The sequence below is a fragment of the Ornithodoros turicata genome, chromosome 5 (assembly GCF_037126465.1).
Source record: "Ornithodoros turicata isolate Travis chromosome 5, ASM3712646v1, whole genome shotgun sequence".
NCBI classification, from domain to species: Eukaryota; Metazoa; Arthropoda; class Arachnida; order Ixodida; family Argasidae; genus Ornithodoros; species Ornithodoros turicata.
Window position 1 is genome coordinate 15009130 of NC_088205.1, and position 24248 is coordinate 15033377.

At 45.9% G+C, this 24248-nt stretch overlaps 1 protein-coding gene across 2 annotated transcripts; it reads left to right on the forward strand.

Annotated features, from left to right (window-relative positions):
* The first annotated feature begins 344 nt into the window (after nucleotides 1-344).
* On the forward strand, nucleotides 345-23858 carry LOC135394091 (pumilio homolog 2-like). 2 transcript variants are annotated; one of them, XM_064624593.1, is made up of 18 exons: nucleotides 345-418; nucleotides 707-917; nucleotides 5081-5155; nucleotides 5261-5390; nucleotides 7537-7730; nucleotides 8002-8129; nucleotides 8886-9189; nucleotides 9276-9510; nucleotides 9753-9968; nucleotides 10029-10169; nucleotides 11311-11607; nucleotides 12730-13002; nucleotides 13062-13191; nucleotides 14170-14301; nucleotides 14367-14757; nucleotides 14838-15091; nucleotides 15172-15255; nucleotides 19224-23858. In XM_064624593.1, exons 2-18 carry the CDS (start codon nucleotides 744-746, stop codon nucleotides 19504-19506), a joined length of 3441 nt encoding a protein of 1146 aa, XP_064480663.1. In that variant the 5' UTR covers nucleotides 345-418; nucleotides 707-743; the 3' UTR covers nucleotides 19507-23858. The 2 variants fall into 2 exon arrangements, with proteins under 2 accessions (XP_064480663.1, XP_064480664.1); XM_064624594.1 differs by having other exon boundaries at nucleotides 7591-7730.
* The last annotated feature ends 390 nt before the right edge of the window (nucleotides 23859-24248 follow it).

The following is a 24248-nucleotide window of genomic DNA, read 5'->3' on the forward strand; positions in this document are numbered from 1 at the left end:
TAGAAAACTGTTTCACCAATGATGAATGTGATCATTTGTTAGCTTGTGGTTAAAATTGTTTGCGCGTAATATTTGCATAAACACGAGTATTTATCGTCCGAGGGGACATATGAAACTTTGGTATATGATATATGATCAACGTAGCATTAGTGGCATCTCATTGCCGAGCTGATCGGAATGTCCAGAGCCGTTCCGCCGAATGGCTGGACTCTTCTCCAAACCTGGCGGACGAAATTCCTTGCGTGTTGACCTCATTATCATTCCATGCACTTAAATTAACCAATTTTTGACAAAGTAACATCGCGTTCAGTGACGTACTACTACGTCACTCCTTACCCATGCTACTTTGCAGTTTTAACATGTCGTCCGCCATGTTTTGAGGCATCTAAAAACGGTCCCTCAAATCCACTCCATCCAGGTAATTTATTTAACAATCATCGTAACTTCCGCACAAAATAAAGTCATTTCGTTAAAATCGGATCTTTTACGGCGTATTGCATCGGACGAAACTTTATGCTCGGAGCGCAGGGGGCACTCCCCGTAGAGTCCCTGCATGTTTTTGTGGTCGCCATGACTGCATTGTCTTACGAGAGAAGTTGCGGAGTGTAATATCTGCTTGCTATCATCCAGGTGTTTCGTGAGTGTGTACGCCGGACCCCACGGTCCAAATACGCCGGTGTGTAATCGGCATGGTGATTATTTGCAGCGTGAATGAAGTGGTTTGAGAAGCAGGACCTGAAGCAATGCTCGCCAACGGCCAAGAGATGAACCCTGTATCTAATGTACGACATGGAGCTACTCGATCACAGGATGACGCGATGGTTGGATACTTCTTCCAGCGACCACAGAGTGATCCAGATTTTCAAAATTACAACAAACAATCTCGGTGGGCATTAGGTGACGACAGCGTACTCGAGGTAGGTGATCGCTTTGCTACTGTGTTATTGCGCTCTGATCTTGCTCTTATAGGAGCACAAATCTGTATCCAAATGAGATTAGTGACCCATAAACAGTGGTTATAGTCATAATAGCATTGCCCAGTTGCGTGGTCACTGTTCACTAGCTCAACTGGCTCCCCTGTAGCGTCGATCACTAGTAGGCTTACTCGTTCTTTTATTTTTCTTGTCGTTTGCGATGAATATAAAGGGTTACTGCGAATTGGTTACGCATACCATTTGTTTTTTAGCCAAATGTTGACAGAGAAATTTGCGTGTATGGAGGTAGGTGAACCTAATTGGAGGTGTCCTTGTACTGTTTACGTCGTCTGTCTGGCCCTCAGCCTATCCCAACCTCGTGAAACAAAAGCGTTCTGTTTGGCTTTTATACAAAGTACCAACACAAGGTTATCATGAGAACAAATGGTGTGAGCTTAGGAGTTCCAGTAGATTGAAATGCGGCGAGACACTTAAGTTTCTCGTCTCTTCTACGGTATCGAATGTACGATTACACGGACGTCACAGCTTGATATCGCACCTGACGCGATCGCTTTCGATAATTGAGAACTCTCAATGATACAATGAAGACTGCAATGACACTTTGGGTACGATATTGTTCTGGCGAACTGCAATGATTTTGTCGCTTTATGTTCGGTAAGCCTAATAAAAGTTTTACGACATTCGATTTGAGCGGCATCTCTCGAAGCTTTCGGGTGTTCACTTCTGCCTCCGATTGCATGTAGATTGCAGAGATAAGGTTACATATCGTTCCTCACTCGTAACCAAGTGTACACTTACCTTTTTTTTTTATTATTCCCTCGTTCTTTTTGTTTTTGTCCTTCGTATTTATAGCGATACAGATGTGTCAAAGACAAATTGTGATTTGTACCTACACCTAAAGAACAATGGTGAACTTCAGTTGAATTTGACACATCTACTGATCACCACACTGTACAAGCTACACAAACATACATGTTCACATACAATGCAGATGTGCATACAGTGTTGCACTAGCAAAAACAAACTTTCATCAGATTGTGAATCCTCGATATTAAGCACAGTTATGCGAGGGAGCTTTCGATACGCAGTTTGTGTAAACTTGTTGTCACGTGCAGATGCAAAGGGAGGAGCCTGTGTTAAAACTTTACCGGGTGTCTTTTTAGGTCATGTTTTGCACTAGCAAATATGAATTCAGTATTGTTGTGCATATCATGAACATATATTTTGCACAAGGCTGTTCTTTCGCAGTTTAACCTGCATCGTCACACTTTGTTTTCTTTTGTTGCTGAAGATTTGAGATCGTAAACTTCACCGAGATTTGCTGCTCTCATACACATGCAGCTGTTTGCGAAAGGGTCCGCATTGCCTAGAGAAATGAGCTTGAGTTTTGTGGTGTTTGTATGCCTTAAAAGCTGCATCCTGTTTTGGAGATGAACATATGTGCAATTGGTGGAATTGGCACCCATATGTTTGTTGCATCCTCACGGAGGCTGGTCAGAAGCGTTAAGATTGCGCGGTTAATTAAGTGCTATGTTGCACGAAATTAACGCATTGCAAGAATAGTCCCAGCGTGAGAATAATGCACTAATGTTACAGCACAACATTCTTTTTCGTAATATTCAAGAGCAAACACTTCATTGATACTGGTGGGTTCAGTATGAAAATGCTCAACAGAAGGCAGTGCTTTCGTCCCACACCTAAAAATTTGACTGCTAGAGTGTTTGCCACCATAAATGAAACCGTATTCACCATGTAGACATTACTGATAGCCAACCGGTTTATGTGCATGTTGGGCAAAGATTTGTAATAAACGTTGCGAGGTGAGAGAGAAAAATGCCATCTGCTGAGTTACGATGTGAGACTGAACTGATGAGTTTGCCCCTCCCGTGTTTCTTTTTGATTGATCGATCGATTGTGCTGCAATGTTTAGCAGCATGGTGTGCATTTTCTATGTGTGATTCCAATCTCCCCAGAAGCAGTAGGCAGGGCTGAGCCGTTACTTTACTTTCTTTAGCCTCCATCTTTACTTTCCTGGTAAACTGAGCGTTTTACACGCTCTTTGGGCCTCACAGGAGGAAGGTGTCTTATTGATTGCCCTTCTCCACTTGACCCTGCAGTGCGTACTTGTCTGAGCAGTTCTTTCACTTCCTCCCCTTATCTAACCAAGAAATGCTTTGCCCTCTGGCAACAATGTGGGTTTTACCCACTTCTCTAAGCTTTTCCTCCACCACACTGATAGATGGTGCTGGGCAGTAAAGGTGTCTCGAATGTGTGGTGAATTGAAAGTGTTTTCCCTGCCTGTGAAGGGAATCAGATCACTTTCGCTTCCACGCTGCTCTAGCAGCACTATTAAATTCTATGTAAGAATAACTGCTGTTGCGTTATTCTTGCAATCCCATGTAACCTACCTTGTAACTGTTCGGCTATGCTATGTTTGTTGTACATGCTGCTGTTTTTGGCATTTAGGTGTTCGAAATATACACCTGCTTTCCTCTGTAATCCCCTCTGCCCTCCTCCGCATGGGACCTGAGGGTGCATAAATAAATAAACTAGAACAATAATTAGTAAATAAGTAGTGTGATCCAGGTTGGACTGTCTGTGACTGTAACCGTACAGATACAGAGAATCCGTATTCCTCTGCACTTGTATGTTAGACACGACAGACATCTTACAGGGTGTAATAATTCTCACGTTTCTTCCCACGCGTGCTTGAAGGATAGTCAGCCATAGAACACTATACCTACAGAGTGCGTAACATGAAAATAAACTGTCTGCCAGTATGAAACCTGGATTTTGTCGTAACATGCATGAAGTTGATCGTTGATGGGGAGTTTGCGTAGCAACCAGGGCATCGTGTAATATATTTAATGCAGTGTTGCAAATCAAGTTTTGTAAACAAAGTGAGCTGCATTGAGTGAAGCAGTAACTGTGCTCATTTAAGTTCATTCTCTTTATTTTTTTGTCGCGTTAGACCATGTGGGTGCCACGTTGCAATAGTAGGTCACTTCGTTCTGTGGCGTGTTGTTTTCTCACCTATGACAAATGTACCGTTAGGTACATTTGTCTCTCACCGTACGTTGAACTTGCACGCATATTTGAACGTGTGCCGAAAGTTGACACGTTTGTCACTTGTGAGACTGTTTAGTACCACAATTTTTGGTGTAAGTGCATAGCCGGCGAGTGTTGTTGAGTTCACGAGGGTGCACATGTCACTGTGTGCCAGCTAGGGGTGCACCCCGTACAAGATAAGCAACGATAACATGAGGAAAAATAGCTTGGTGAGCCTGTCAAGTTATGTTTGCAGTAAGGCGTGGATTGGAGGTTCGTATTGAAGGAAATAATTGAGATGCATGTCGTCCAGAGTTGTCCCTACATCGTCTTGGGACTGGGGCAGGATAAACGTGAAGCTCCCCATCTCCAGATGCTCCGTCTAAAAAAGATTACACAACATTTATCAGGAATAGGTATTATGTGTCCAGTTCACATACATGCTTTTCATACTTAGCTACCCACAGGTAATGGACAATCTATTGCGTCGCGTAAATGTTCTCGATTTGGAAGCTCTGCAGAGAAATTCTAGGTAAAAACAGGTAAAATTGTGCATTAGAAAAATGCTGTCCAAAATTTCACAGTGAAAATTCTCGTGGCTCTCACTGTATTGCCTAAGCTGAACAGTGCCAAATGTGCCCCCCCCCCCCCTCTTTTTTTCAGGATTACACTGTACGTGTCTGTTCAGTAAAAATTTTCAGGAATAAAAAGCTCTCGCATGAAATACAGCATCTGTGTGTTGGTGATAGCCTCGAGGTCTTGCTAAACACTGATCCCTGTAAAGACATGCCGTGGGTTGTCTTCCAGACAGGTGCTGGCAGTTACAGTCCAGTCACTTTCCCTATGTTCTCTTTAAATCTGTCTGTGTCTATAATGTTCATATTCATAGTTTGCGGTACAAACATGGCACCCATAACATTTAAGCAATAATTCACTTCATTTCTATGGTGATATATTATTGCTGTGGCATTTTGAGCTTCAGCATGAGTCAGATTATGATAAATGGTTGTCTGTACTTCTAATGGAGAGGTGTTACTTGTTTCCATTGAGGATGAGGATTATTTGAAATGAAAGCGTTGGTCACCTTGTCAATTCAGGCCCGAGGAACGGAGGCAGCCGAACTGGAAACGGAATTTCAAGCTCTTGCACTCGAAACTAGTCATCACCTGGAGGTGAGGTTTATGTCCCGTTAAGATATAATTGCAAGGTGACGGAGCTCCGGAAGACATCATTTTTGTGTCTCCTATATGTCAGCTGTTAAGTGGAAAATTTTTCAGATCCCAGCATCAACCAAGAAGCTGTGGGCCTTGGAAGAAACTGGGGCCAAGCCCGAGGACAGCAAGGGGATCTTCCTGGGGGACCAGTGGAGGGATCCCACCTGGAGTACTGGACACACCAATACTTCAGGTGCGTGATGAACACACGAGAAAATGGGTGAATGTAGACACCTCTCTGCAGGAGCCGTGGTTGCATGCCTCTATGTTTGATCCCTTCTCATGCATGGAAGTGGGTTTCGCAGGATCAGAATTCAGCACTAGGTTCGTGGACTGGAGCGATTGCTGAGCTGTCTTTTAAGCAGCAGTTTATCGAGTCCCACAATGTAATTGGGCTGGTTGGTCTATATCTGTCGAAGAACGGGGGATAGGAGAGAAAAATGACGTGAATGCTGTAATCGCAGTCTGATGTTCACATATCTTCTGGCTTGAAAAACTGTCACCCTGTCTCTGTAGCTGTGCAAGCAGTTGTCCCATGTCAGGATGATGATATTCTATGTGTAGAATGCCCCGCCCCCTTGCATGATTATTGGTTCGCCGTTCCTTGAAACGATGTTTGATATTGATGCATACACGTAGTTGCCCCTTGGGCATGAACTGTGGAGTTACTGCAGATTGAGTTGTGAATTGTGGTCATTTGAATTGAATACATGTTAACTAATTACACTACATAAATACTAGGGATGGGCAAACCGAATCCTCGAATACTAGGCAAGGATTCAAGATTCGGGAATCCGAATCCCGGTGCCCAAAATGGCGAATCGAATCTTTCCAATCCGCCAACCACGTTTTTTTTTTAATTGGCGCCTCTAGAGTCTGCTGAAAAACCCCCATCGACAGTAATGTCAGAAGGGCTATTCAGCATATCAGGTGTCATAGCTGATAAAAAATACAGTAGGCTACACCCGGAGCTGGTGAGAATGCGGGTGTTTTTGAACAAAAATCTGCATTACTTTAAAACTTTTAGGTGTGTTTTCTTGTGTGTTTGTTTACATAGCTCTGGACTGAACTTTTACATTACAAGTTTAAAAGTAGCATGGTTTTGATTTTAGTTGTCTCTTAATTTTATGGAAAGAATTCAGACTCGAGAGAGTATGTATTTCCTGTAGTCGATGAACAACATGTTAAACAAATTACGTATAAGAACTATTATTTAACTTGTTTTAAACAAACAAAGACATCAAGTTCTTCATCAAAGTCACATTTTCCCCTGGATTTCTAAACTCTTTTTAAAGAAAGGATTCAAAACGTTCGTAAGATTTGTGGATTCCCAGAACACTCCATGGATTCGGAAAATTCTGGATTCGTACCATCTCTAATAAATATCCCGGTAAAGGCCCGGTTTCACCAGTACCGATTAACATTTGAACCTAAATCAACGGTCCCTTAAATGAGAATGTAACGGTTAACTCTGCTTGACTAAAGGGAGTTATTGTCACTGAAACTTTCATCAGGTAACTAGCTAATGTTTGTAAAAAAAACATAATTAAGTGTTCACCTCAAGTCTTAGCAACCATTTATCTCTGTTCGAAGTTTACCAGTGCTGGTGAAACCAGGCCTAAGGCATACACCAAGACATACCTTATTAAAGGGCGGATCCCATAACAAGCAATACGCTGCAGATTCTGTCGCTGTCGCCGTTGCCACGGGTGCAGCTACCCGATCCATTTGAGAGGCGACAGCAGCTTGCGACAGTCACATTAGCGAGAGAAAAATTTATACTTTTCAAGTGATTATGCAGCACACCTGTCTCAAATGTCATGAAATAACCGTAAGTTTGTTATGATATATATATGTGTGTGTGGTGGCGCTACAGTTCTACCCACTTCCACACAATGCGCAATAGATTTTGGTCACATGCGATAACCATAGATCCAAATGGCTACTTTCCACCTACACGTTCGAAATTTCGTTTTAATAAAGTTGGCGTGACACCCACACTATGGCGTTGCCCCCACATATCTGTGCTTTATCACTCGCTCCACTTAGATGCAGCCAAATCTAGCAGATTAGGGGGTGCACCGGGCAACGGCCTCTGGCAACAAGGGACAAGTATCTACAGGGAGTTGATGCAAGACTTTGTAGCTGTGACAGAGCTTCCCTGTCGCTCGAGTGGGGGCGCTGCCATCGAATTTGCCGCTTGTCGCTTGTAGCGTGTTATGGGATCTGCCATGAAGGTTTAAACGTGTCTGTGGCACTTGCGTTAGGAAATGATAGTTTGTGGGGAGGTGTTGTTTGTGTGGCGTGCCAATGCATGGTGCCTGATGGGGGCTTTGCAGAGCATGCAGTGTCACAGCCCATAATGGTACAGCGGCGGAGTGGGTCATACCCAGGTAGCGACGGAGCCTCCATGCTGTCCCCCCGCTCCTCCGAGACATCGGGCCTGGGGGTGAAGATGGTGGAATACGTCCTGGGAAGCTCCCCTACCATCAAGGATCTGGACTCTCGCATGGGGCGCATGCATATGGGACCCGTGAGTACACTGCATTTGGTTGCTCGGCAACCTCCAGATCTGTGCATCAGCAGTGTAGCCAGAAAAATATTTCGGGAGGGGTTCTATGGGGACTTTACATGGGAGAAGAGGATTTCCCCTAATTTCCCTCTCTCAAACGCACTACCAACAGTACCATCTTGGTACCTCTCCCCCCCCTCTGGCTACGCTGGTGCTGTGTGTGCCTGGGGTCTGTTTTTGTGCTGTGGGCGTGAAGGGGGACATGATGAGCTTTTGGCGTTTCTCTTTGCAGAGCAATGGTGATCCAGACAAGGTAAAGAAAAGCAAGGAACACAAAATGAAGGATACAGATGGTGGTCGTGTTGTGATGCAGGCCAACGGGATTATACACAATGGGATCGACGATGACAAGGGTTACAAGTGAGTCTAGCCCTGTGCTTTGTTGTTGTTGTTGTTGTTGTGTGAAGTAGATAGCGCAGTTAGAGCCTGAAGTTATAGGGTTTAACACGATGCTTTACCCGAATTTGCATCCCGAATTGAAGGTTGCCTCTTTAGGGTGAAACCCGATTTTTACCCAACAAATTGCCCACACTGAGACGTCTGTAGGAACGCACACTAACTTGTTTGACAGGAAACGCAGTTACATCACCATTTGTACCAAACCATTTCAGTTAGTTTGAGTAGCTGAGCCCGATTTCTCGCTGAATTTAGCGTACTACAAGTTTTTCAACCTGAATTCACACGAATTTAGAGCGCACGTTTATTTACTCGATTTGTACCTCCCGAATTTAGAAAAAATATTTCCCGAATACTTCAGGCTCTAAGCATAGTTCTATGTCATCTCCTCTCCAATGGTGTCAATGTAGCTGTTGCATTGACGAAACGGCTGTAGTCTTAAAAAGGCCAGTTTAGTCCGCACCCGTATATCACAGTTTTGTCTCGAAGCATGGTGTAAAGGCATTGATCCCTTCCTATCTGACATCAAACATTTTGGTTTGTCTACATGAACATGAGGATATTTTGGACTTGTTGAGGAAAATAAGCGCAGGATAATGCTAGCTTAGGTCCTTGCACTCTGGAAGCATTCCACCTGTGTTGTGCCACTGACTGTCTGTGGATTCTGTTAGTACTTCTGTGTGTGTGTCTTTTGTGAGATTGGTGCTTGACCACGCGAAGGAATCATTACCACCGCAGCCCAGTCACCGGGTACGGCCGGGGAGGCAGCAGGCAGTCCTCACCCAGCGAAGACATGGGACCCAAGGGGGATAAGATGGGTGGCCCCAAGGGACCCCCCATGGGAGACGCCATGGCCATGGCAGGGGGACCGCAGGGAGGGTGCCCACCTGGTCTCGAGGCCCACCACTTCGAACACCACGGGGGACACGTGGACCAGCTGTCCTTCGAGTACCCTGGCATGGCAACGTCACATGGCCTCATGCAGTCAATGGATTCTCCGGGCATCCTAGACTATGCTCCGCAGGTATGGAACCAACATTTATTTGGGGTGAGAGCTGATTAGACAAGCCTCTTGGATGCTTCACTGACATTGTTTGTTGATGATGCTAGATGTACCAACAACACCAGCAGCAGTCTCGGAGTCAGCACCAGGGCACGCTTCCAATGCTCCCAGGGGGTCAGTACCAGATAGGCCCTGCGGGTGCGGGGCATCACCAGCAGGGAGCAGCAGGTGCCATGGGTGTCCCGCCAGGGGCCTCCCCGTTTGCCCCACCACCTCCTTCAAATCCCTACATTATGAATCAGGACCCCTACGCCCCTCCTCCGCCAATGGGAATCATGACCGGTGAGTCCCATGTGGGATGTTGCCACTTGAAAGTGTTAGTCGGCAAAAATTCTTTTCCCCTCCGATTTTACTTATTGTTTTTTCAACTCCCTCTGTGTAATCACAGTTGATGAGACTCTGGCGTTGCTTTTTACTTTGTATTGTACCAGTTAACTGTATCAAAAGTTTAGTCAGCTGTTATTACGCCCAAATGTGTGCATTTTGTCTCAGGTCTTTGAGCATGTCCTTTTCACTGGCCGCAGGCCCAGCGATGATGGCAGCGCAGTACTACGGCATGCCTCCCTGGGGGATGTTCCCCACGCCCGCGGGACTCCTCCAGGGCCAAGGGGGACAGGGAGGTCCACCTCCACCACAGCAGATGCTGAGAAGCAGTGGGGCGAGGCCCATGACTCCACAAGGAGGGGAGGCCCTCTCGCAGGGCGGAGCAGGGATGCCCACACAGGGGCTGCAGGCACCGGGTATGTTGCTGGGTATTCTTGCTGTATGTTTGGGTGTCTCATCTTTCCTTTTCTACCCAGGCGGCCAGTATCAGATGCTAGCTCCCCCGTACTATGACCAGAATGGTTCTCTGATGATGGGTAACACTCGTGCAATGAGGCTAATGCCTCCGGTGCTAGTCAACCCCGGGGGTCCTGGTGGAAATCCTGCCAGCCAACCAGGTTATCATCTTTCTGTTTCATTCTTTCTTTCTTTTCTCACAAGTCCTTGCCAAGCTGTAAAAGCTTTTCTCTTTTGAGAAGATATGAATTGTGCTCAGGGGTGGATTCAGGATTTTTCTTTGGAGGGGTCTAGCAATGTGCAGCATGCCAGACACGTGACCTAGGGTCAATTAAACACTGTGTGAAGAAAGAAATAAAGGGGGGGGGGGGTCAGGGCAGAACACCCCCCCTTCCCCCCAATCGATCTGCCCCTGATTGTGCTCACAAACTGGATTTTAGTTTCAAAGTCAACCTCTATACAAACAGACGAAAAGTTTTGTCTCAGCTGATGCCACATCGACTTGTTTTCCTCAAGCAGTTCTTTTGAAATGTGTAGTTTGCACCGTGCTTCGTGTACTCATGTATTGGATATGTTCACCATGTTTGTGAGTTTGATACCATTTGATTTCTCTGCGTTATAAAATAAAATGTTGGTTGTACAGCTTGGGACAAAAGTTCACGGACCACGACACTCGTGTATTCCTTTATTGAAACATCTCCATGGTACCGAACGGGGGTGGACAAAATTAAAAACAGGAGTCCTGATTGCCCCGTCAACGGCTTGTAATTTCGCTCACTCCTGTTCACGACCATGGGGACACTCCGACGAAAAAAATATACGAGTGCTCTGTTCCGTGAACTTTTGTCCCAAGCTGTACAGAATCTGACAGTTCCTTTTTTTTTTTTTTTTATGTCTTTTTGCAATGTTTTGCACCATCGCTGGCAGATCTAGTTCGGGCTAGATTTTTCATTATTAAGCCAATGTATTCCATTATTTTGAACAGTAAGCAATGGTTGCGCAATTTGTAGGCATTGTGCCCTCAGTTTCTGTGTCTGAGGAAAATTATAGTCTAAATTTAATTTTGTCATATGGGTACTATGATACACGATTTGTGGTTGTGTTGACCACAAATAATCTTAGCAATTCGTACATTGGTGTGATGCTCGACGTCGTCCCCCAGCCAGGGTATGGGATCGGTGTTTCTGTGTTTTCGACATTTCGAGCTAAAATTGCTACAAATAACAGTGTTTCTCTTCGATATTGCACTTTTTTCACTCCATGTGCATTGGTTAGAAATTTCTACATTTCTTTGTTCTGCAGCTTCCATGAACGGCAACAACCTTCGCCTCTTAGGCTCCCAGGGCCCAGGAGGGGGTGGGGGGCCCCAGCAGGGCAGTCATCAGGGCTCTGTCGGAGGGGGCTTGTTTTCGAGCGGAGGCAACGGACCTGCCACGGCATCTAACCATCTGTTCAGCACAGCCACCTCCGGTGGATACAGTGGTGCTCCCTCCAGCTTCTCAGGCGGGAGCTTTGCTTCCACCACAGGACTTGGCATGGGCTACGGGTCATCCTCCTTGGGCCCAATTGGGACATCGCCAGTTGGACCCATCGGCATGAGTGAGTGCAGGACCTTAATTGCATTTAGCTCAACAAAGGGTTCGCACAGGGCCTTGAAACCCTTGAAAGCCCTTGAATCTGAGAGTACATATTTCAAGGCCTTGGAAGTCCTTGAATTTGGAGCCACCCTTGAAAACCCTTGAATTCTGGGAGTGTTCCTTCACGATAGCTGTTGTTTTCGACATGTTCATTCATATCCATACACAACATTTAATGAAGAACGTCACAGCTTCAAGTATCCCCTCCTTCTGCTTTCTAAACTAGTCATTGCTTGTAAGTAGAGCCTGAAGTTTTCGGGTTTAACCCGAATTTGCACCCCGAATTGAAGGTTGCCTCTTTAGGGTGAAACCTGATTTTTACCCGGCAAATTACCCTCCCTGAGACGTCTGTAAGAATGCACACTAACTTGCTTGGTAGCAAAAGCAGTTACTTCACCATTTGTACCGAACCAGTTCAGTTAGTTTGAGTAACTGAGCCCAATTTCTCCCCGAATTTAGCGTACTGGACGTTTTCTACACAAATTTGCATGAATTTAGAGCACATGTTTGTTTACCCGATTTTTATTCCCCGAATTTAGAAAACAAATATTTCCCGAAAACTTCAGGCTCACCTTATAAGCATGTTCACCTGCATCAGACCAAATGTAGACTGGCATTGCTTCTCATCTGGCCACACGGAGAACTCCGAGCGTGTTTGGTACTGCCAGATAGCATTTCTTCTACATGTCGTCTGGCAACTCTTTGTGCGTTCACGTGTCCGCCACGCATGTTCTCTCCAATTCAGTGTGACCTTATTGACAGTTAGTGACATTGCTGTGAAGTGCGTGTATTAACTTAAAGTGAGCGGATATGCTCGGAAAACGTACCTTCTAAGCATCGCGGCTAACCCACGTGGCGGTCATCACAGGATGTTGCATGCAGTACAAATAGTTGTCAGTTATTTTGCTTTTATATTTTGTAATAAGTTCTGTAATGATGTTTTGTGCAGCAGTAGTGTGTATAGAACCAGTTATGTGGGTCCCTGGAAAACCCTGAAAAATTTCCCAGAGTATCCGTACGAACCCTGTACAAACCTTGCACATCTTCCTGCCCTTACTAACTGGTAGTTGTGGACAACTTACAGGTCTGGGTACAGAGTCCCCTCGACGAGATTCCTTGGAGCGACGAGATGCTGCCCTCTTGGGAGGATCCGGGAGCAGCAGAGGGGGTCCCTTTGCAGGGGCCTTGGAGCCTTACTCCACAGGAGGCCTGATGGGGGGTCCCAAGAGGGGCAGCAGTGGCTTCTACGGGCCCTTGGGTACCGTGGCTGCGGCTTCTCCTGGGCCCTTGGGGACGCTGCCGCCCTCCCTCACTCCTCCGCCGTCTCTCAATGGGTCTTCTTCTAATCTCAACCTGGGTGAGTGATGTCCTTTTCGTCATTGAGGGTGCAGTTTTGCGAAGGCTTACGTCTCGCAGGTTCATTCGGGGGCCGCGTCATGTCTGCAGCCCCTGGTGCAGAGGCCAAGTACATGGTACGCAATGGTCCACTAGCCAATGTGATTGGCTCCTCAAATTCTCTTGTGCCCAGCAGAACAGTACAAAGAAAGTGAGTACTTGCTTTTGCTACAATTTTGACTTAGTTTAACAATACTATAGTAGTCATCAACGAGGACCACCGTAGAGAAGGGAAAAAGCCACTAGAGAACAGATGTAGGGGTGTGCAAATATTGAAATTATTTTGTATGAGTCGATGGTGCTAGCAGTCTCCGGTGGAAGGTATGTCTTTTTTTTTGTAACAACTGGTGTCGAAGACTTGGATGGGGGAAACAATGTATAAAGTGCATACAGGTGGTATGTGGGGTGCATCTTTAAAGGAGTACAAAGGGCCATCAAAAAAAATTTCAGATTAAGACATCAGATGAAAGTGTGTGTGTCATTATACCGAGTAGCGCGAAAGGTTTTGATGTGTGCAATTTGTTTCCCAGAAAAAAACTCGCATAAACATAGCTCCACGCCTTCACCCTTAACTCGCCACTCCAGCTATAACGAGGATGAGGAGGTATGATTTCACGTCACCGATGACGGCATAAGGAGACTCGTTCTGGTTTGCCGGTCAGTGGGGGTCAGCGCCTTGTCTCTTTGCCGCCGTAAACCTGTTTTGCCAGTTTTCCCGGAGAATTGGGGATAGAAGGAGCGGCCGAAGTATTACCGAGCAAGGAGAAAGGCTTTATCAGAACCCCGAATAGCAGACAACATTTCTCTAGGCCAATCAGCGAGCGTTCTCCTTATAGCGTCAGCGCGAGGTTCCAGGCAGATCACAGGCTGGTACTGCTCTTCACCACTGTTGCGCACAGTCGCTTTTTGTGGCATATTTTAAATTCAATTTCTGCGATAATTATGACTCTGTGGTGCAAATTACTTCGCATGGTGCATCTTACTGGCCTACTTAACAGTTTTATAGGAAGAAAACTGGGTGTCAAAAATGACTTCTGTGCTACTTTAAAGGGGTGAACCCTGTCCGACTTCCTCCGCAAAATTAGTTGCTCATCCGAGCTTTGATTCGCTAACTTGCGAATCCTTTCAGCTCTAGCCTGGAGAAACCTCCAGGACGCAGCCGTCTGTTGGAGGACTTCCGCAACAACAGGTATCCCAACCTGCAACTGAGGGATCTGGCAAACCATATCGTGGAGTTCTCACAAGACCAGCATGGCTCCAGGTATGTTCACCAAGAAGAAGCCTCTTTGGGCCCGCTCGATTGTTTTATTTTCCCCCCACTCGCAGGTTTATCCAACAGAAACTGGAGCGTGCCACTCCATCCGAAAAGCAGCTGGTGTTCTCGGAGATCCTTAACTCTGCGTACGGCCTGATGACGGATGTGTTTGGCAACTACGTGATCCAGAAGTTCTTTGAGTTTGGCAGTCCAGACCAGAAGCAGGCACTGGCGGTGAAGGTGAAGGGCCACGTGTTGCCCCTGGCCCTGCAGATGTACGGCTGCCGCGTCATCCAGAAGGCCCTGGAGTCGATTCCGTCGGAGCAGCAGAAGGAGGTGGTGAAGGAACTGGACGGCCACGTTCTCAAGTGTGTCAAAGATCAAAATGGAAACCACGTCGTGCAGAAGTGCATAGAGTGCGTGGAACCCTCCGCGCTGCAGTTTGTCATCAACGCCTTTCAGGTAGCGATGCCGTGCCGTCTGCTGTTGAGCTGATCTGTGCAGGGACGTTCACACACACAACTGCGTGTCTTTGCGTGCAGGGGCAAGTGTTTGGCCTGTCGACCCACCCTTACGGATGTCGCGTGATCCAGCGCATCCTGGAGCACTGCACAGGGGAGCAGACGTGTCCTGTGCTGGAGGAACTGCACCAGCACACGGAGCAACTGGTTCAGGACCAGTACGGCAATTATGTGGTGCAGCACGTCCTCGAACATGGGCGCCCCGACGACAAGGCCAAGATTGTGGCCATCGTGCGTGGAAAGGTGCTGCAGCTCTCGCAGCACAAATTTGCCAGGTACCGCCTTTTTGTCAGAGGCAGGAATGCCGGTTGATGTGCTCGTTGCGCATGGTTGTGAGCTGTCCTTGCTTTTTCAGCAATGTGGTGGAGAAATGTGTGACCCACGCCTCCCGTGCTGAGAGGGCGATGCTCATAGAAGAAGTCTGCTCTTTCTTAGATGGGTATGTGGTACTTTTTCCTTTCTGTGGCTCGTGATATTGCTTTCGTTATGCCTGTTTTGCAAGGTTTAATGCGACAGAAACAATCACTAAGGGACGCTCTATTCGGATAGTTTGTGAATACCATAGCGTTGTAGTGGGACATAGAGGGACAAACACAACACAAGCCTAGGGTTGCCACCTTTCGTAGTGAAAAATGCCGGCTGAGGGAGAGGAGGTGGAATAGAGGGAAAGGACAAAAGGGAAGTCGGTGAGGGGTGGAAGAGTACACACAGAACACAAGAGAGATAGAGCTCAAGACAATACGAGGAGACGTGTTCCTGTGTGTAATAATAATAATAATAATAACGAGTAACTAAGGAAACAACTGGTGACTGCGCGGAGTTGGGTCTGTGCTCCAGATTTATTCAAGCTGTAGTGGAATGTTGAAGGGAAAAGCTCGCAAAAGCCCCATGAAATGTCTTGAGCCACAAATACTGGCAAAAGGCTGCCGGTATCACCTTCCTACCGGCAACCGGCAGAGCGAGCAAATAACCGGCCTGGTGGCAACCCTACACAAGCCTCGCAATGCCCAGTTGCATACTTCAACTGTCATCACTCAATTGAATACTGTTTTTGGCTCAATTGTAAAGCGCCTCCGAATGTAATGTGCAAGTGTGCTTGACTCCTGAAAGTTTCTCCATTCTAAGGCGTGGGCCATGCTGGAAAAGCTTGCAGTGCTCAATGTGCTCCAACAATGCTCGATTCTCCTCCTCTCTTGCCAGCACGGTCACCTTCCCTGCGAAACACTCTTTGTGGCATGGCTTAAAGGCCTGCAGTGGCTTACAGCACAGAGCCGTATGGCATGGCAACTGGTCTGCTACGACACGTTGCACAAGATTTCTTGTGCCTCCTTGTGCACTGTGTCATGAACCAGCACAGCTAAGCACTGTTGCACAACGTCAAACTTTGGTGCAGAGCGTGCCCACCACTCCTAGAGCATGCTGGTGCGTGCTGCCTCCAAACTCCAAAGTCATCTCAGCGGCTCGCTCGTCCCATGTGCAAGAAAACCACACGCATGATGTGCTTCTAAAACTCATGAGCAATAAGAAAGATTAGATCAAGTGGTCGTTGCAAAGAAGTGGTGTGTATGGTGATGCGGCTAGCTATCTTTCACCAAGCTCCTGATCTTTTCCCCCGAATTTCCATTTTTGGACGTGATTGTAGCGCACACGTGATTTTTTTTTAGCGAAAAAGTCTGTACAGTCGCCGACCGATTTTTCGGACATGCTCGATTATTCAGACTTGTTTGCGGAACGCCCACGGGTCCCATAGAGTTGATGTATAACAACGTCCAAAATTTCGGACGCCGTGCAGCCCCGTCGCTTGATATTTCGGACTCTGTGGCCAACCTGCGAATTTCTGTCTTGGGGTGACTGAAAATATCCGTATCATCCAAAATTCACATAAAAAGAAATCAACCAACTAAAATATTGAGGCAAGAAAACAGGCAATGATTGTTCATTTTCCATTTCTCTGAGTAGAAGAGGTCTGTTGTAACGCTTTTGCATCTTCGTTTTTGGCCTACGGCTTTATTCAAAAGGCCCAGCACGTTCTGTCTGTCCGCGAGTCTTGTCTGTGCGACAGCGCTGTAAAGCGGGCTTCACTTAAAGCATGCATGCATTAGGTGAAGCCGATTTGCGAACTTGATGATGGTGGTCTGTCAGGGTGCATGACGAAATGCCGCCTTGGGAAATAGAAGCTGACATCATCACGCGGAGCTGGAAGTGAGACAAATTTTCCCAGTTTACTAGTGCTTAGCAAAGTTTATTTTGAAGCGAAATTTGTTTTTTCACACTGCTCGACTATACGTGCTTTTGCGCGATCCCCGCTGAGTCCGAAAAATTGAACGGCGACTCTATTAGAATTGTGCATATTACGGTATTCCTCGAGGGAGCAGCGAAGTAACTTACGATGTTTGTCAAAACTGACATCAATGAAGTACGCACGTACCAGAGCATGCAACGAGAAATACTGTATTTACTCGCATGATTTTGCACACTTTTTCTGCCCCCAAAAGTTGGAAAGTTTGAGGTGCGCAAATTATGCAGGAACATTGGTAGCGATTTCAAACGACACAAAATTCAAAAAATTTTGTGTGCTGCGTTGCACAACTGCGAAAGAAGTACAGTCGCCGACCGTTAATTCGGACTTGTAATGGTCACGGGATTTGTTCGAATTATCGAGCAGTCCGAATTAGTAGTTAATCATAAAAATCCACTCTTACACTGGCGTTTATTACAAAAAATTTACACGGGACGGAAGAAAGTGTCGAGACAGAACGTCACGCTGCATTTCTGATAATGTCACACTGTCGGAATAAATTCGTCCGAGCGTATCGATGGCCGCGAGGATCTGCGCAGTAGACGGAGGTTCGCCGACGTTCTCGTCGTCATCCTCGGCGTTGTCCGATCCATCCGCAGGCAGGTTCAGAACTTCGGCGATGATCTCATCATCGGTGATGACGACAACGACATTTGTGACGACATTTCCACAGTTTCGATTGTCGCATCCGAAGTGCGAGTCTAAACAACAACGTCGATCACATGGACGCGAACTTTGCGCGGACGCTTCTCCTCCCCGCAGGCGGCGCTCCGAGGGAGCTACTGGAGGGGTAGCCCGGCGGCGAGCGGGAGTCGGAAGCTCAAGGTTCCGATTTTGAATTTAGGAGCGTGGATTCTCGCAAAAAGTAGAGAAAGTCGGCCAAAATCCGTCTGAATTATCGAGCCGTGGCCCCGAAAACGGTCCGAATTATTGGAAGCTGAAATGCATTGGTTCTATGGGGGCTATTGATTGAGTCCAAGATTTTGTCTCAACTATTGGAAAGTTTGAATTGTTAGGGTCCGAAGTAACGGTCGGCGACGGTACTCGCCCACTGCTCAGCCGGCGATGGTCAGTAGGCAGAATACCGGGCCCCCTGCTGGTGAAATACGGCGAGACACTGTGTAGCTGCTGGAAGACGCCACCAGTTGCTCCGACATCCCAAAACAAGCTCTGTTCGCCAACTTTGTCATATTGTGCTGCAAGTTCATAGCGTGTTGGTCCACCGTTTCTTTTCCGCGTTTGTTTTGTAGTTTGAGTGACCGTATTGTCCATCGAATCAGTGGACCATCATCTGAACATGGGCGCAAAAAGCAAACTGGCCAGACATTCGAGCGCAAAAATGGGTGTGCACAAATTTACTTTTACTTTACTTTTTTTTACTTTCTTTGTATTTTTTGTGCCAAACTAGGGGTGCGCAAATGATGTGATGGCGCAAAATACTGATATTTTTTAACCTAAACCTTTTAAACGCTGAAATTTTGAACCTAAGGGACATCTTTAAGACACCCTTCTCGTTCGTAGGCTGCAGCTTTATTCGAGAGTCCTCACTTTTTAAAGGCAACCTCACAGACATCAAATCAAAGTCCCCAGTCGGCACTGCTAAGCTGCATCGGGAGGGGAGTCACCCTTTCCACACACGATGTCTACAAAACTAACTTTGGATAACGTTATCTGAAACTAAACACTATCCCGCCTGTCTTGGTCCTGCAGCAAGGGTAGCTTCAAACAGGCTTCCCCCTCATGCATGGAAGCATCAGGTGAAGCTCACTTTCGAGTTGCATCGTTCATATTCGTGCATTAGTCGAATATTGGATATTCGATAGGCTAATCGAATAGTTCGAGCATTGGATATCCGACTCGAATTCGAGAACTCTAATATTCGCACAACCCTATTAGTAACCCTAGCTGTGTGCTATACCTATAGACTAAGGGTTCTCAAACTTTGTGAGATCAAAGTGCCTCCCCTCCTCCAATAGATTTCTTGAGATGGTGAGGTTATTTTGTACTCCCCTGCAATCTCCTAGAGCTGTGTGAATAGCAAAATTTCCAAAAATCAAATTGAACCCTTCTTGAGGAGTGGCACGCAGTTTACTTCTACTTTGTTCCAGGTCCCACAGTGCCTTATACATAATGATGAAGGACCAGTACGCCAACTACGTGGTACAGAAGATGATCGAGGTGGCCGAGCCCCCCCAGCGCAAGCTCCTCCTTCACAAGATCCGTCCCCACGTCCCCTCACTCAGAAAATACACCTACGGAAAGCACATCCTGGCCAAGCTTGAGAAGTTCCTGCTCAAGAACAACGAGCAGCTCCTCGGAGGACCCTCGGGCAGCAACGGCAACGGGCCCGTCTCCGGCGGGGGCGTTGGGACCTCCAATGGTGCTCTCTGAGCCTCTTGTTTCTTCGTGCTCTCGTTTTATTTTCCGTTCCCGGAGTACAACACAGACTCCCGTCATTTGCAAATGAGGTGTGGCACCCGCTAGGAACGGAAGTCACGTCGGAGGTGCCGTGCGCCACTGGCTCTCTCTCTTTTCTTTTTTTTTTTTTTTTCTCGTTCTTTTTTCTGCTGGCAAAGCCTTGAGAAGTTTGAGCCCTTCGTAAAAGAGGCGGATTGTTGTCACTGTGTAGGGCGAGGGCTTTGCTTTTCTGTTTCACGTTGACGTCCGCTTTGAACAAAAACGTGTCTGGAGTTTGCCTCTCCAGACAGCCGTTTCGAGAGCTTTGCTTCTCCTTCTCTCCCTTTCTTCCCTGGGTGTCCCAATCTCTTTCTGTTCTCTTTCCCCTGTATAGTGTAAGTAAGCACCATCTCTAATTTCTCCCTCGCATGTTCTTTATTATTATTATTTTTTGCATAATTTGCTTTGCCTTCCTCATCTAGTGCATAGATTGAGATAGGAAAAAAAATCATGAAAATCGTGCGCATGCCCACATTTCATCGTCCTGCCTTTTTTTTTCTTCCCCTTGTACAGTAAATATCCTCTCATTGGCATCACATTGGAACAAAGCAACGGAGGGGAAACCACAAGACGTGACTTGAAGGAAAGGGGGGCATCCCCGCAATTTTTTTCTCTCCTCTGTCACCCCCTCGCTTCTCACTGCTTGCGGCTGTTTTTATATGTACCCGTACATATATACATTTATATATATATACATAGCAGAGACATAACACGCACTGGACATAGTGGAGAGAGCCGTGTACATTTTGTGTAAATTATGCGCGTGTTTGCTCTCTCCCTTCCCTCATGCCTATCTTCTTTTCTCTCCACACTTTATTTTTATTGCTACCATCACATGTGTGTGTAGTCATTGTAAAAAAAAAGCGCAAGACAAGATATGCAGTACCGGACAAAAAGAACGATGTATGTATCATAGGAGTTTAATGAAGGGATGTAAAAAACAAAACAAAGAAAGACAGTGTTGGTGCTTATCTCTTGACACTCTCTCCCTGTTTGATACGATCTCAGATTTTTCTAGCTGACTTTTTTCTTTTTTTTTCCTCTCCGTCCCTAGCGGCACAGCAATACAGAGGTGGCGCGAGCCCGCGGATTCCCCCAGTGTGTGCAGATATCTCTGCGTAAGTTTGACTGACATTCTTGAAAACGGTCCCCCCCCCCCCAAATAGCCTCTATTTTGCTTCCTGACATTGCCACTGTCCTCGTTGCTTCGTCGGCCATTGCTCGGCCGACAGCGGCTCAAACTCCCGCAGCCAGTTTCTGGTGACAGAGCATAGGGACACGCTTTCCTGAACAAGTAGCCGACCTCTCTTGACTACTTTTTCTTTCTTTTTTTTCCCCCCCACGCTTTATTGATGCCAGCATGACTTACTTCAGGTCAGTCGGTGTTGAGGAGAACCTCGGTGACTGCACCATGCAGCACCATCTACGATTCTCTTCTCTTGACCGGTTGGCCTGTCCACGTTCATAGACGCTCGTAGGTTCGAATGAACGTGTACGGCAAAGCCGTTAATATTTTTTTCCCCTACTTTCGGGCACAAGGTTTGCAGCCACTTGTGTCCTGGCTTGCTTTTCTTTGTTCTTAGTTATATGGTTCCTTGTGTTCAACCCTAAGTATAGTACCCTTTCCCCACTCCATTAGGATTTTGCACATTGCAAAATGTGCGCTAGCTGCCCTTGTTCCGTTCGCGTAAGGTCTTGTCCGCATTCCCCCCTGCAGGGTTTTGTCGCTGCACGTATGTGTACACATTGTTTGGCATTGTGATGTTCCACTTTTCTGCTGAAATGGGTGCAAAAAAAATGACAGCTTTAGGTTTGGTTAATTTCCTTTTTTTGTTTGCTTTGGCGGAGAGGTTTGGAGGGCTTCGCCCAGCTCCGCCCGTCGTGTGCATTTTTTTTTCTAGATGTGCGTGCGTGATGTGTGTTTTATATGAGCATGCATACATACATATACATAAGTGTATAAATGTGTATTTAGAATTGCAGACACAATGGCATGTTCTTTTTCTTTGTGCGTGGAGGTGTGTGTGTGTGTGTAAATTGTGCTTGCAAGCACATTGTTTTGTGTCTGTTGGCATAATGTTTTGCGCTGTGTACATTTGGCAGTCTACGAGTTATAGGTTTTAAAAAAAAAAGACAAGTGACAGACCCTCCTAGGCTGTAGCCCTCGAAAAAAATATGGCTCCCCTAAACAAGTCTCCGAAGGCACACACACGCTCACCCATGCATTACTGTTTGCACTGTGTATTATATATATATATATATATACATAGATAATATTATACATATATAAATACAGAGCAGTACCTTCCCCCTTGTCAAAAAAAAAGAAAATCTTGTACATCGTTCCCTCCAAAGTATTTCTTATACAGCGCTGTCCCCCTTCTTTTTCGTTTCCTTCTTTGTTTCGCGTAGTGAAAATTGTACAAATTGTAAATGGAACACGATTTTTACTCGACTCTGGAAAACGGAATGGCACACGCACCTGCCCCCAGATCTTGCTTTTCTTTTTTTTTTATCTTTTTTTTTTCAAGGACGAAATCTGCAAAGATATGCAGGGACAATAACAACACGATCAGGAAACTGTGTTTGAGTTTATTTGGTTCACGGTCGGCAAGGTTGCCCTTTGTTTTGTTTCCCCCCCTCGACTCTTTCACGCTACCTTGTAAAGTTCACGAGAGTAACGAGCTTAAATATTGTACAATAGAAGTCTATTTATAAAACAGAACCACCTGGGACCCCCTTTTGTAAATGTGTATAAAGTCTCGAAGAAGCTCGGAAGGGGGGAAATGGCATTCGCTTGCCACTGCATTGATTTTTTTAAAAATTGTACTTATTGATTAGTTTTTGCATCAATCAGGTGATTGCCTCTGTACTTTTTTTTTTTTTTTTTTAGATTTTAAATTTCACTTTGTGTTCACGCTCCATGACATCCACGGGATTGTAGATATGTAATACATTGTTAATTGTGTGTCATCAGTGCACGAGCTGGAACATTGCGCAAGTCTCAGAAGGGTAACATGTGCTGGGCCAGCCTGTAATCGGTCTCTATCCCGTCTGTTCTGTGAACAGAACACTAAAAGGGCAGAGAAGACATGGACCAACTTGGTCCTCGTAGTCTCGGAACTGAGGTCTATAACGGCCAGGCTACCAGATTGCCCTGAAACCTGTGCAGTGTTCTGGCACTGGTTGTAGTTTAGTTCCTGTAAATATGAGAGTCTTTCCTTTCAAAGTGTGCAAACAGAGGGGCAAGCAGAGTGTAAATGTAATTTAACGACAGAAAAAAATTTTGAGACAAAATATGTAAAAAAAAAGAAAAGTAATTGTTCTACTTACAAATCAGGTGCATTGTCTGTAGCTTTTTCCTTTCTTTTTTTTTTTTTTCGATATCTTTCTCCTTGTGTACAGTTGTGTATAAAGTGCAAAATGGTGCGTGCCACTACAGAAGTCAGACGGGAGTCAAATGGGATGTGCAGACAAAGTACATATTAAAAAATGACGCTGTTCCTAGTTCACACCGGACACGTCCATTGTAAATGGCCATTGCAGTCATCTGTGTATAGGGAAATGGATTTGTCACAGTCAAAGCACCACAACTCATAAATTCAGAACAGAGCCTTTGTTGTCAATACATCACCGTTTCTCTCTTCCTTTTTTTTTAAATCTTATAACTAGGGCAGGGGGAACGAATATGACGAAGCTCTATGCTGAACCTTCTGAGGTAGCCATCTTTGTTTTTGCATGCACATGGCAACCCACATGTGCCTCGCACATCGTCTCAGACTAGCTTGTGTCTCTGCTGTCACAAAATGCTTTTTTCTCGATGGCAACGTGGTTGTGTTTTTGAAGTCTGCAAATGCCACAGTATGCCAAGTGTGCTGAGAACTTGGCACTTTTTTTTTTTCTTTTTTGTTGCTTCCAATTACCCAATGGCTGTGTGTGTGTGCGGAAGGTTCGGCGTGATGGGCTCTTGTTTCATTTCCTTTTTTTTTTATCTGGGCTGCCATTGGGCCATAAGACTTTGTTTGTTCAACTGAGGCTGGAAGGAATGCTGTGCCTTGTCATTTACTGCTGGAATAGTTGTAACATTATTCACAATAACAAGTGGTGACAGTTGTGGTCTGGTGGTTCCTCGAAGTTTATCTCTTGTCATCTGGGGCTTGTGCTGTATAATCCATTTTTAGTCTGATGTTAGCATACTGTGTACATTGATGTACTATACTGATCTTGTAAACGTTTGTGTTTGGATACTGTAGAGAAATAAATGCCTTTTGGAGTAAAGAATATAATCTTCTAAGTAATGATAGCTGTTGGTTCCGGTATTGTCGTCTGATTCAGTCGGGTGCCACAAGTATCGTAAGCGAGAAGGTTACTGCTACGAGTGCCACCTGTGCAGATGAGAACTGGTTGTTTCCGTGGCTACAGCCGCCAAAAACGTGGACGACTTGCAGGACTGCTGACATTACAATCAACCCTAGATTTATGAATGGTTAACATTCCCAGAAAAATTGTGCATAAATCTACGTTTGGAATGAGGAAGAAGCGTCTTGTCGCGGACGTCGCCGTTCATAAAGCGAGGGAGTTCGAAAATCGATGGTTGGCTATATCGTGTCACGTGCGAGCAGGCCTTGTGTAGCAAGGGCGTACCGGTGGGGGTAAATCATACATTCGTAGGTCAT

Coding starts and splice junctions, on each gene's coding strand:
- LOC135394091 (XM_064624593.1), top strand. CDS start 744: ATGCTCGCCAACGGCCAAGAGATGAACCCTGTATCTAATGTACGACAT. Junction 8,130..8,885: donor GACGATGACAAGGGTTACAA/GTGAGTCTAGCC, acceptor GACCACGCGAAG/GAATCATTACCACCGCAGCC. Junction 9,190..9,275: donor TCCTAGACTATGCTCCGCAG/GTATGGAACCAA, acceptor TGATGATGCTAG/ATGTACCAACAACACCAGCA.